The sequence below is a fragment of the Colletotrichum lupini genome, chromosome 4, assembly GCF_023278565.1.
Source record: "Colletotrichum lupini chromosome 4, complete sequence".
Taxonomy (NCBI): Eukaryota; Fungi; Ascomycota; class Sordariomycetes; order Glomerellales; family Glomerellaceae; genus Colletotrichum; species Colletotrichum lupini.
The window spans coordinates 1,464,650-1,478,145 of NC_064677.1; the positions used below are offsets into that span (position 1 = coordinate 1,464,650).

A 13,496-nucleotide genomic window follows, 5' to 3' on the forward strand; every position below is an offset into this window, starting at 1 on the left:
AGCTACTTTTTAATAGTATTTTTATAAAGCGTTCTTTATTATAAAGTATAATCTAGACCGTAGTATTAGAGTGCGCTTTTATTTAGTAAAGTTTTTAAGACTATATTAATATAAAATTTCTTAATATAAGCGACGTTTTAAAGCTTTAAATCGTAGGTTTTTTTTTCCTTTAGGTCTATTTAAAATACTTTTTATAATATAAGTACTACGTATAGTAATAAGTAATATAGTAATTCTTAATTTAACGTAGTTTTTATTACTTAATAATACGTAACTCTTAGGTTTAAATAGGCTCTTATTATTAACTAAATATATTATTTTATAACTATTTATTATTATATTTTAGGAAAGGGGGTAAGCGCTATTTATAGGGGTACTAAAAATTATATTTATTTTTAAGTCTTAACTTTTTATAAGTATAGTAATTACGTAGCCCTTATTTTAGTTTATTAATAAGCTTATTATAAGTTAGTTAGAAGATCCTTTTAAAAACTTAGGTTTCTTAGGGGTTTTATTATTCTTTAGTTAATTAGCTTTTTTCAGCTTATTATAGAGTGATTTTTATTTACTTAATTTAATAATAATAAAAACTTCCTTTATATAGCTCTTTAGTATTTATATTAGTAACTTATTAGTATTTTAGCCTATAAGTACTTATTTTAATTTTTAATATGCCGTAGGGCACTATAAGTATACGTAATTATAAAAGTATATAATATTACCTTTATTATTTATATTATTAACTAAGTTAGAGCGTTTAGTAAAAGTAGAATAAGCCCCTTTTTAATTTAAAAGTCGTTTAGTATATATATTTTAGGTTACTAAGCTAAATATATATATAATTTTTTTAAGGGTCCTCATATACGTTCCGAAAGCTATTAATTTATTAAAAGTTTTATATATACGTTAGCTTTATATAAGGTTAAGTTTAGACTTAACTATAATTAAGAAGTTAAGTATAGTAATCTCTTTATTAATTTTTAAAATATTATATATTTTAGCTCGGAGGTAAATAAATTACTACTTTTTATATTAATATTAAAGTTAATTCCGGTCCTTACTTTATTAAAAACTTATTAATACTCCTTTTAAACTATATTCCTTATTACTAATTTAGGGGGTATAAATTCTTATTTTAAATATTTAATAATTTATTATATACTAAACTTAGCGCCGTTCTTAGTAACTTTTTAAAATACGTATTTATATAATATAGCGTTAACTAATTTTATTAATTACTAAGCGAGGATTTTAATATACGTATTAATAATATTATATTTATAAACTATGAGTTATTTATATTTAGTATTAAGCTCTTATTATTTCTAAATACTTTTAAATATATAAATCCTCTTTATAGGTATAGTATAAGGATAAATTTATTTACGTAAAGTAAGTAGTATAGCTAGTTTTATAAAAAGAAACCCGGCTTAGTTCTATAAGTTACTCGTACTTAAAGAAATTAAAAAGTTTATATTAAGAGTTATATTTAAAAACTATTAATAAAGGATTTCTTAGTTTTTTTAGTCGTTTTTAAACGCTTTATAACGGGCTTAATAAGCTCGTAGTTCTTTTTTATTACGGGTTATAATTAATTATCTAAATTTTAAAGGTAAAATAAGCGCTATAAAGGGGTTAAGGAATGCGTTAGAATTTAAAATATTTAAGTTAATATATTTCTAAACCTTAACGCCCTTACTTATAATATAAAGTACGTTAAACTATTTAATTTAACTATTATAACTAGTTAATTTAGCTTAGGCTAAAGTAAGTATAAGTAAGTTAGTTATTTTAAAAAGATCGTAGGAATTATATTAATAAGTGCGTTATTATAGTATAGGGTCTTAACTAAGAGCTGGGCTTATAACTGTTATAAAAAGCGGGCCCACTTAATGTGGGCAGCATTAACCACATCCATATCTCGTGACAACCTCCTATAGGACCCTCTGGCTATCTACCAAGGACAACCGAGGCACTAAAGGATTCTCCTGTAACATTTTCTTTTTTAGCAACCGAAACCCCTATTACTTGTGAGAAAAGAGCCGGTAGGCGTATCGTCAGGAGGAAGGCCAGTCCGCCAGATCCAGTTGTCTAACGAAGGGAAGAGATATGCGACGTACTAGAACCGCTGTTCTCTAATGCCCCGTTCGTCTTAGTCTGCGAGGGCAAAGAACAGGATGCTGTCATCTCTACCATCAAACTAGGAGATGCATTAAATTCGATCAGCTTATGGGATAAATTGTCTGGAGTCGCACGGCAGGTAACTCGGCGGTGGAAACGATTGCTTGGCCCTGCGAGGCTTGAGCTGGTAAATGTAAGTGGATCTCTTATAATCTCGGACATAGAACCTCAAGATTCAAGTTATAATCCAGATTGTTGCTGACCCTGAAGTTCAAAGCTGAGAATCGTAGGCCGGCATGGTTGCAGGCCGGATGCATTCCGGGGACAGTTCCAAATCGTCAACATTGCTGAAAGAATCGAGGCGCTCCAAAAGTTGATCAGCAACGACAAATATGACATACCCAAACGATGGAATCCCGACGAGAGGGAGATGTGCTGCTACCATGACCTAAGATCGGATACAGTCCAGCATGGCAGCATGATTCACGAGGCATGGGAAGAAGACTACACATCGTCCGAACTCAGCAGTTGCGGCGTTCAAATCCATGTGGATAGGTTGAAAGAGCTGTCAAAGCTCAAGCTGGCTTCAGTCTGGGACATGCTCCTGGTCTATCCAAAGCTAGCCGTGGGGAATGATGTGCTTTACGATAGATGGATTTATTCTTCAAAGTGAGCAGGTCTCCAGTGTCTTTGCTGTCGAGTGATGAAAGGCCTCACTTGAGGTACTTACTAACAACGTTTCTAGAGACATTATACCACCTGTTGAAACTGCCGTGATTCGCGCAGTGGCAGACATTGAGTTTGTCGGCTTCCGAATCGTGGAATGGCCCTATACCAGCTTTAGCACGCCATCTGTAATACTTCTAGTCGGGAGCACTGTGGTTTTTGGTCTCCTTGTTATCGTTTCCCAAGCCGTGTATCGAGACTGGGGTGTTGCTTATTGTTAGTATCCCTATTACAGGGTAGTTGGTTCGAACCGGGGGTTAATAAAGAGATTAATTAAACTATATAAATATTTACGTAATAAGTATAAAAAGGAGGTTCTAACCGTAGGTTAGGCTAGTTATAATAGTTATAAATAGGGCCCCTAATTAGCCCCTATATAGTTAGCTATATACTATAATTAAATTAAACTTTTAATCCGATATTAATTTTCTTTTTTTTTATTAATTTAACTATTATAATTAGAAATATAATTTAACCTCGGGCCCGTTTACCAAGTCGTTTCCTTTTCTCTTTTTTTTTTACTTTTTTTATATAACTTATCTTTTTATTTATATAATAACTTTTCCGCTACTTACGAATTATTCTAATCCTTTATTTAGTAATACTTTTATAAAAGCGTTTATAAGGTTATTTCTATTATTAATCTAACGGATTTTAAATATTTTGCGCCTTTTATATAATTATTTAAAGATTATAATATTAATTATAAGCCTCTTTTTTTTATTATCCTTAATTTAATAAGGTATTTATATAGCGAGTAGGAATTAGTATAAATAATTGTTAAAATAGGTAACAAGCTAAGTTAATTAGTAATTTTCTTTAACGTTATTAAAATTATATAAGAGAGGTTAATATTATTAACTATACCGTAGACCTCTAATACTAATATATTTCTTATTATTTTTTTATTTTTAGTTAATAAATAGTGAATTATATTACTATATATAGTGAATTCGTTTTTATTTATACTCTCGTTAGCTAGGATAATAATATACCCTAATTACGAAGTAAGGTTATGATTATTTATAAATAACTTATTAACAAAAACGTAGAGTTTATTAATTATAAAGTTAATTAAGTAATAAACGAGGCCTTAATTAAGATTTATTTATTATTATTTAAACTACTTATTAAGTATTTTAATATTTTATTTAACTAAATTTATAGTTTACGCTACCTTAGTATAATTAAAAGTTACCTCGGGCTAATAAATACTTATAATATATACCCCTTGCATAAGCTTAGCCCTATACTACTTTTTAATATTAGTTACGTTTAAATTAATAATATTAATTCTTTTACTTTACTCTTTTTATTAAAAAATAATAGTTTTTTTTTTTAATTATAAAAATCTTATTATTAAATACTAGGGGGGTATTTATTATAAGGACCTCTTTTAGCTTTATTATAAAGCCCGCTTTTTAAAGCTCCTTATCCTCTTTTTTTATAAAGTTAATATTAAATAAGCTTAATATATTATCGGTCTATATTTTAATAATTTTAAATTAGTCGCTTTTATATTAAGAAATTAGTAAGTACGGGTTATATATAAATATAACTATTAATAATTAATTAATATAAAAGTCGTAGTAAGTAGCTTATTAATAAATACCCGATTTTATAAGCTTATATAGTAGCTTAAGTACTTTAATAATCGTACTTTTTAAGTACTTATTAGCTATTTCCTTTAGTAAATAGGCTAGGATTTTCCTTATAAGCCCTATAGCTAATTAAGTATAAGCCTAGGTAATATTACGGCTCTAAATCTTATATCCCTTTTTTTATAATAATACTATTAATATTATTATTAATTATTAGCTATAGTATTATATAGTGGGCGATTATATAAGTAGTATCGCTTTTTTAACGTTATTATACCCCTAGATTATATACTTGGATTTTTTATATAGCTAGGGTGTTTTTTTCTTTTTAATCTTATAAACTATTTATAATTTAAATATATAGAGGTTTATATACTTTTCTAAGTTATAGAGAATAAATCGGTAGACCCCTCGATTACGAAAAGTATTTACTTTAATAAAATTTAATCTTTTATATAGCTTTTTAGTAGTTATAATTATGCTTTTTTTACGTAGTTTAACTATTAGTTCGAAATTAGCTTTTTTTATTATTATATAAAAGGTATTAATTACTTCGTTATTAATAATAAATTACTACGTTAGAGCTTACTATTATGGCTTTTTATAACGTTTTATTAGTAATATTAGTACCCTTTTAGTAATTTCCTTTTCTTTATTATTTATTAGTATTATTATAACGATTTTATTAAGGATAATTTCTTATGCCTCTGCCGTAGGTTATATAGTTTTCTTTAGCTCTTTTTTTTTTATAAGTTAGAAATTATTTTATTAGGATTTATATAGTACGGTTTACCTATTATAATTAATATTTTAAGTAACTAATTATAATCTTTTATAATTATATAAGAACGCTTATTAATAAAAATTAATTTATATAATCTAGCTTATTATTAAATAATTTCGTATTATATTTATATATCTAAATTTAGTAATATATTTAAATTACTCCTTATATTAGGCTTATTATATATAGTAATTACTTTATTAACTTACTTTTTTATACTTATTTCGTATAGTACTTATATTACTTTTTTAATTACTTAGGCTCGTTAGCTTATATTTAATAATAGTAGCGAGGCTAAGGTCGTTTTTAAATATACTTTAAATATTAATAGCGTTAATATAAGTCCGTTAAGCCTTATAATATTATTATAATATTTAAGTACTATTTAGAGATATTCGTTATTAATAAAATTCGGATTTTCTTTTTTAATAATCTTAAACGCCCTTTTTAATTACTAATATGCCCTTTTTATTTTTTTAATATTATAGTACGCTTTAATAGGTACGATTTTTAATTATATACTATAGGCTATTATATTTCTTTTTAAATTTTACTAACTTAAAACTAATATTAGCGTCGGTTTTAATACTATTTAGCGGTCCCTAGTATATATCGATCTATCCCCTTTATAAGGCTACTTATATTATTTTTATTTATAAATCCTAAATAAATTACCCTATTTAAAAGGATATAGTTACGTCGATTATATATAGGACTGGCCGACTATTTAAATAAAAAATATTAATAACAATTTCCTAATTAAAGTTAAGCTTATTACGTAATTTAAATTTAAATTTACGTAGGCTCTATATATTTATTTAGTATTAATAATATACTTTTATTAATTACTCTAGCGCCCCTATTTTAATATTATTATTACTTAATTATTTTAAGAAGTTATATAGCTTTATAACTAACGGGTACTCGAACTTCTAATATAGCTATTTAAGCTTACTTTTCGTTAAGTAATTAATTAACTTCGTATCGTTAATAAGCTTTATAAACGTATACCCCTATTATTATTTAACTATTTTAAAATACTTATTACTAAAGATTTTATTCTTCGTATTATTAAATATAATACCTAGTTAATTTATATTTTTTAAATATAAGAAAAATAGAGTATTAATAAGTAAAATATAAAAAGTTATTATTCCGAAGTGCGTCTCTATTCTTATTATACTTAGGGTAATAATTTCTTTACTTAGGCCGAAGCTAATTTTTATAATACCTACTATTAATATATTAAGTATTATTAGTACGATTTTTTATAGCGCTTAGAATTACCCTTTTTTTCTTATTAATTATTACGATACCTTAGTATCTAAGATAATCTTATAAAAATTATTTAGGCCGTACTTTTTACTTATATAGAATACTTATATAAGCTTAGTATTCGAGGGATCTAAGTAGTATAAAAAGGACCCTTTTAGCTACCCCTAGATTTATTGAGTACTATATTCTTTTTTTTTAAATATTAAAAGAGGTAGCGTCTTCTCCTTAAGTATTAAAAAAATGGGCTTTAGCCCTATTAAATTTAACCTTTTAGCCGCTTCTATATCCGTTATTTAAAGGACCTTTTTTACTATTTATAAATAAAAGCCTACTTATTAAAAGCTTTTATTACCCTTTATTTATTTAGTTTTATATATTTTTTAAAAGCTAATAAAACAAAAAAAGAGTAGTTAATATTATCGATTTTATTATAATTTAATTCGTTAGTATAGGGGGTAAGATTTCTTTTATTTTTTAAATTTTTTATAGGGGGTGGATATTTTAAGCTACTATTTTAGTTATTATTATTAAGTTCTATACCTCTAGATCTACTCTTATATATAATAAGGAATTAGTTAAATTAATAAAGGTTAGTTTTACTATTTATTACCCTCGATGTTTTATATTATTTATACGATTTAGTACGCTCTTTTTCGGAGTAATTATTTAACTAATATCTATTTTTTTTATAAATATAGTATTACTTTTTTTATTACTTTACTTACGAGTTAAATTTTGTTCTATTTAACAAATCTAGGCCTCCTTATTAGTAATTACTATATTTAGCCTTTTTTTCTTTTTATATATTTAATCGATTTAATATTATTAATAAGGGCTATCGTATATTTAGAGGTAGGTTTAGTGCGGTATTTTTATTTTAATATTAAAGCTAGATCTTAGCTTTAAGTAGAGCGTTTTATAGTTTTTAAATACTTAGTATAGGGTTATTTTTATTTTTAATACGCGCTAAATTGCGGTATAGAGATATTTAACTTTTTACTCATTTATCCTCTTATTTAGCTAGGTTTTTACTAGTTTATTAATTTAATTAATAAGCTTTTTAAGTATTTTTATTCCTAATTTACCCTCTATTATCTTAGTTATAAATACGAAAGAAATTGCTTATAGCTTAGATAGGAGCTCTAGGTTTTTATTATAGGTTTTAAAGCGGCTTTAGATTACGTTAATAATATTAAAAAAGTCGTTTTAATTAAAATTACGTATTATTTTATAATAATAATTAGAGGCTTTATTTATAAGTATAATATTAATTACTAAATAGTACTAGTATTCCCTAATCCCGACCTTTTCGTAGTAATTATAAAATATTATTAGGGTTTTTTATAAAACTTTATATTTTCTTTTAGAATATAATTTCTTTTTTAAGAAGATTTTTTTAAAGTTTATGAATTATTTTATATTTATTATTAGATTTTTAGTATTTATATACGATCCTTACGTCGTTACGTATTATTGATAACTTTAGGTTATTTACTTTTTTTTTTATTAGCCGATTAATACCGAATTTCGTATTAGTAATAGTAACGAGCTATAGATCAAAATAAATAAAATTATTAATTATTATATTTCTAATTTTATATTTTGTTTCTATATATTGTTTTATAATAATAGATTTTTATTAGTAATTATAAGGAGGAAATTTAGGTTTTTTTTCTTTTAAATTTATTAAAGCGATTATACGCTCTATTAACTTATGCTTAGTTTTATAATACGAATTCCTTTTTTATAATTATTATTATTAATATTTTATATAGCTCTTACGATTATAATTATACTAATAATACCCCTCGCTTATAAAGGAATTTATTAACTACTTTTGTAATTCTTAAGCTTATACTCGTAAACTATTTATCTAGTTAATAGCTAAGGTTATTTATAATTTTATAAAATAGGGGTTACTTTTATAGCCCCTCTTTTTTATAGACTTTAGTTAAATAAATTAATACCGTATTAATTTACTTACCGTTAGGCTAATTTATAATTCTATATATTTACGTTTTTTAATAATCTAAGTTAATATTTACTTATTTATAAAGGATTAAGATTCTATTTAGAATTAGGTTTTATCCTCTTCTTTTTTACTCTAACTTACTAAGGGTCGTACTCTAGCTTATACCTATATTAATAATTACTAATATATTTAATTTTAATAAGGATATATCTAATCTGCGCGCTCGTTATAATAAATCCGTACTTTTATTACTTAACAAATTTGTTAGGGTTTAGGAGATTCCCGCTTTTTTTTACTATTCTTTTACTATTTTTATTTTTATTATTTTTAGTAATTATTACTATTTTTTTTAAATCGCTAGCTATTATACTTACTAAGATCTTTTTTTTTATTTAGTATAAAAAAGTAGGTTTTAGTAGTTCTTTTTTTTAATAATAGCGGTAGACGTTTATATTATTATAAAAAGATATAATAATTAGTTTTAAGATCTTTATTAGTTATTAATTTCTACTATTCTATATATTTTTAGCTTTTTAAATTTTATACTTTTCGTAATTTTTAAATAGCTTCTTTCTTTAACTTACCTCTTTTAGGGTAGTATTTTATAAGAATAGTTAAAAGTAAATACTAAGTAGTTCGTAGAGAAGCTATATATACTATTAAGTATAGTTAGCGAAGTTAAGCCCTTTTTTTTATAAGATCGTAGGTTTTAAGGACTTATTAAAAATACTACTTATTACTTATACTTAGTAAGGCTAAATACTTTAGAAAAGATTTTTTATAGCTTCTTAGTACCCTATTTTATATTTTTTAAATAGTTTTTTTTATAACTTAATTATAGTTAGGTAATTATTATTTACTAGCGATTTCTTTTATTATTTAGTTAATTTTTTAAACTTAGTAATTACGTACTAAGAGCTAATATAAAAAAAAGCTCTTTAATAGCTTTTTATAAAAAATTAGGCTATAAGTACTCAACTAGCGAGGCTATAATATAAGTATAAGTATATTATAAAACTAAAGCTTATAAAGTCCTTTATAAAAGCTCTACTTTTTAAAAAGTTCTTTTATAATACGATCTATATACTAGTTACTAAGTTATTAACGTTTTATTATTAACTATATTCCGAATTTATTATAATTACTCCCCTTTTATATAACTTTAGTCCTTAAAGTTATTACGTAATATCTTTTTTTAATATTAATAATAAAGCTATTAACGTCGTTATTTATAATAAATTCCGTAAAGTATTAATAATATCCTTTCTTATTTAAGAATAAGATATTACTCTTATCTCTTTATTTAATAAATATTTCATTATTATTATTTAATAATAGCATACTAACTAATTACTAAGTTAATAATATATATTCGTAATAAAGTATTTTAATTATTATAATATATAAGAGCCTACTTAACTTCGCGGTTATTATTATTACTAAGTTATTAAGTATAGTAAAAGATTTTTCCCCCGTTATTAGTTACGTATTTACTTTTTCTTCCCTCTTTTTATTTAGTAACCGTTTTATAAATTCTTTTTTATATAACTATACTTTTCTTCTTATAATATTCTAATTTCGTATTATTTCTTAATTATAACTCTCTTATTATATTATTACTAAGTATTTATTAAAATATTTACTATTTTGCGTATTTAGGATATACTTAATATAAAATATAATCTTAAAAAGGGCTTTTATAATTTCTATAATAATACTCCTTATATATGCTACTTAATTAGTATATATTATAATATTAACGAGCTTATTTATATTATTAACGCTTATATTACTAAGTATATTATTTATTAAATTAATAAAAAAAAGTATTTTATTATAAGTCGTTAAGTCCTTATTAATCCGTTATTAAAATATTAATTAATAATATTTTTTAAGTTCTTAAGGAGCTATATAGCGCTACTTAGTTTACTTAGAATACTTTTATAAAGTTCCGTAATACTAAAGAATAGGGTAGCTTTAACTCCTATAAATATAGCTACGTTCTCTATATTTTTAGCTATATTATTAATATATAAAAAAAGGTCGCTACTTATATTACTAATTTATTAATAAGTAATAAAATAAAAAAAGTCTACTTTAAATAGGCTACTCTTTAAGAGCTTATTACTAACCGTAAATATCTAAACTTATTAATTTTAATTATAATAAGTCGTTAGTAATTATTTAGTAAATTTTCTTTTTATTAACTTAGATTTCTTTTTTTAAATTAATATCTTTAATACTAATAATAAGATGAAGATTATCTCTTATTTTAGTTATTTTTAACTAGCTTATTTTTATAATAATAACTATATAACCGCTTTATAAAATAACTTTAATACTCTAGCTTAATATTATAAAAAGACTCCTAAGGGTATTATTATTATATATATTTAGGAGTTTTTTATTTTCCCTACTTTTTATAAACGCGTTACTAAGTTTTTAATAAATAAAGTACTTACTTATATTATTACTATATATAGTATTACTCTTATTTTTTATAATTTTAAAACTCGGATTCTTATTAAAAAGCGTACTCTTATTACTAACTATATTCTTAATAATAATAATAAATAAAATAACTTCGGGTTTAAGTTTAATAAGTCCTAGGATGAGGATACTAAATTTAAAAAGCTCGGTAATAACTTAGAGAATTCTCTTTTTTAATATTATAATAAATATTATTATTTTAATATTAATAACTTACTAACCCTTACTTATAACGCTCTTTTTAATATAAATAAGGGTACCCTAGCCCTTAGTTATATTATTTTAGATTTTAATAAGGCTAGTATTACGCTCCTCTCGCTCTAAATAAAAGCTTTATAATAGCTTAATAAGGTTATTATTTATATTAAAATTAAAACTATAGGTCGTAATAAGTAGTTTAATATTAATAAGTTCTTTATAAATATTAATATTACTAAGGTCCTTTAGCTTAACTAAGATTATAAGAGCGTTATTTTAAATAACGTCCCCCGTCCCCGATTTATTAATAATAATAATAATATTACGCCCCCTATTTCGCTTCTTATTTTATTTTTTATTATAGCTCTTATTATAGCTCTTATTATACTTTTTATTATAGCTCTTATTATACTTTTTATTATAGCTCTCGTTATACCTTTTATTATAATTTTTAATAGTAACTAAGTAGCGAACGCTCTACGAATTATTATTATTAATATATATAATACTCTATATAACTTCGACCGCTTCCCTCTTATTTATTATAATATTAATAAAATTAACGGCCTTATTTTAAGTAATTAGCTAAGTATACGTATAAAGCCTCCCCGCTTCTCGCTTATTAAGCGGATTATTATTATTAACTATTAAACTTTAAAAATATATACTAAAGCTACTACTATTACTATTAATATTATATAAATTACTCTCCTTACGTAACTAAATCTTAATAATCTCTTAGTAACGTATTACTAAGGGTTATAATACTATATCCTTTTCTTAAGAATTGCGCTAAGTTAAATAAAAAGAGTTTTATAATATATTATTAATTAACTTATTTTTAGTAACTTTTTGCTACGAACTTAACGTTTATTATCTTATTTTATACATACCTTTTTTTTATAACGTTCGAATTTATTAATTACTTCTACTACTTTTTTAAAATATTTAATAAGCTCTTATATATTATATTTAATAAACTACTTAGCTTATTTAATAAAATATCGTAAGTTTCCTCCCTTACTTTATATTATAATAATTATTTTAACTTTTTAAACGTCTTACTTATCCTCTAATTCTAAGAGATTTATTATTTAGTTATTAACTATTTAGTAATTTCTTTATAGCTTAAGCTAAGAAACTAAAAAAATATTATATATTCTCTAATATTACTTTAATAAATATACTTAATAAGCCTATTTCCCTACCCTTTTAACTATTACTATTTTAATATATTTTAGCGCTAATTTATTATTTTTAAATTATATATTCTTTATTAATAAGCTAACGACCTCTCTATAATTAAACTCCTTTAGGGTATATTTTTTATTATAATAAACTACTTAGCTTTTAAAAGCTTATATTTATACTTATATAGCCTAGGCCCTAATTTCTTTAATTTTTTAAACCCTTTTTTAAACCCCCTAAACTATAGCTTTATAATTAAGTATATATTTAATATACTTAAAATAATAATTATATAATACTATATACGGGGATACTTTTATAATAAAATATTAGTTATTATTATATATAAACTCGGCCTCTTTTAGCTACGCTACCTACTTATTTAATAAGCTCTTAATATAAATCTTTAAATACTTTTTTAATATTTAATAAGTCCGCTCTATTTAGCCGTCTATTTATAAATAATACGTAATAAATAGTTAATAATATATTACCCGTTCCTTAGTAAACTCTTTTTAAAATATGCTTATAAAGAGCTTATTTTTATTTATAATAATACTTTTTAATATACTAAACTTATATTTAACCTCTTAATATAAAATACTTATTATTTATACTACGTTAAGTATTTTAATAATAAATAAAAACTTTACGAACTTTATTATATAATAAATAATAATTAAAATATTATTATACTCTATACTATTATTATAAGTACTTAGTAATAGCCCTATAATAAAGTTTATAAATATTTCTTAAAATAAATATAAAAATAATAATAATAACTATAGCTATTTATACGGCTTATATTTTAGGGTTATAACTCCTAAATAATATTTATAATTCTTAATATATTTTTAAATAGTTTATTAAATATCTTTTTAATAAAACTTTTTTTAAATTAGCTCGAGAGTTTTTGTAGCTCTTATATAACTTACCCTATAATTATTATAATATTAATAAAAGATCTTTATTTAAAAAAACTTTACTTAAGGAGTACTAAGTCTTTTTTTAAAAAATAGTATACCTTATTTATTAAATAAATATACTCTTAGCTCGCTAATTATAATATAAACTTTTATTAATTATAATATATAGAACTTATTTTTAATTTATAACTTTTTAATAAACTCTTTAGTTT

General features: G+C 23.0%; 2 protein-coding genes across 2 annotated transcripts; one reads left to right on the top strand and one right to left on the bottom strand.

The window, feature by feature from the left end:
• Positions 1 to 2,158: 2,158 nt before the first annotated feature.
• On the top strand, positions 2,159 to 2,794 carry CLUP02_07568 (uncharacterized protein; the record flags this gene model as incomplete). The annotated part of the gene is made up of 2 exons (XM_049286562.1): positions 2,159 to 2,314; positions 2,399 to 2,794. Coding segments are annotated over 2 exons (552 nt in total), but the record flags the coding sequence as incomplete, so codon positions are not given.
• An 855-nt stretch (positions 2,795 to 3,649) lies between these two features.
• On the bottom strand, positions 3,650 to 3,811 carry CLUP02_07569 (uncharacterized protein; the record flags this gene model as incomplete). The annotated part of the gene is made up of 1 exon (XM_049286563.1): positions 3,650 to 3,811. A coding segment is annotated over one exon (162 nt), but the record flags the coding sequence as incomplete, so codon positions are not given.
• Positions 3,812 to 13,496: the final 9,685 nt, after the last annotated feature.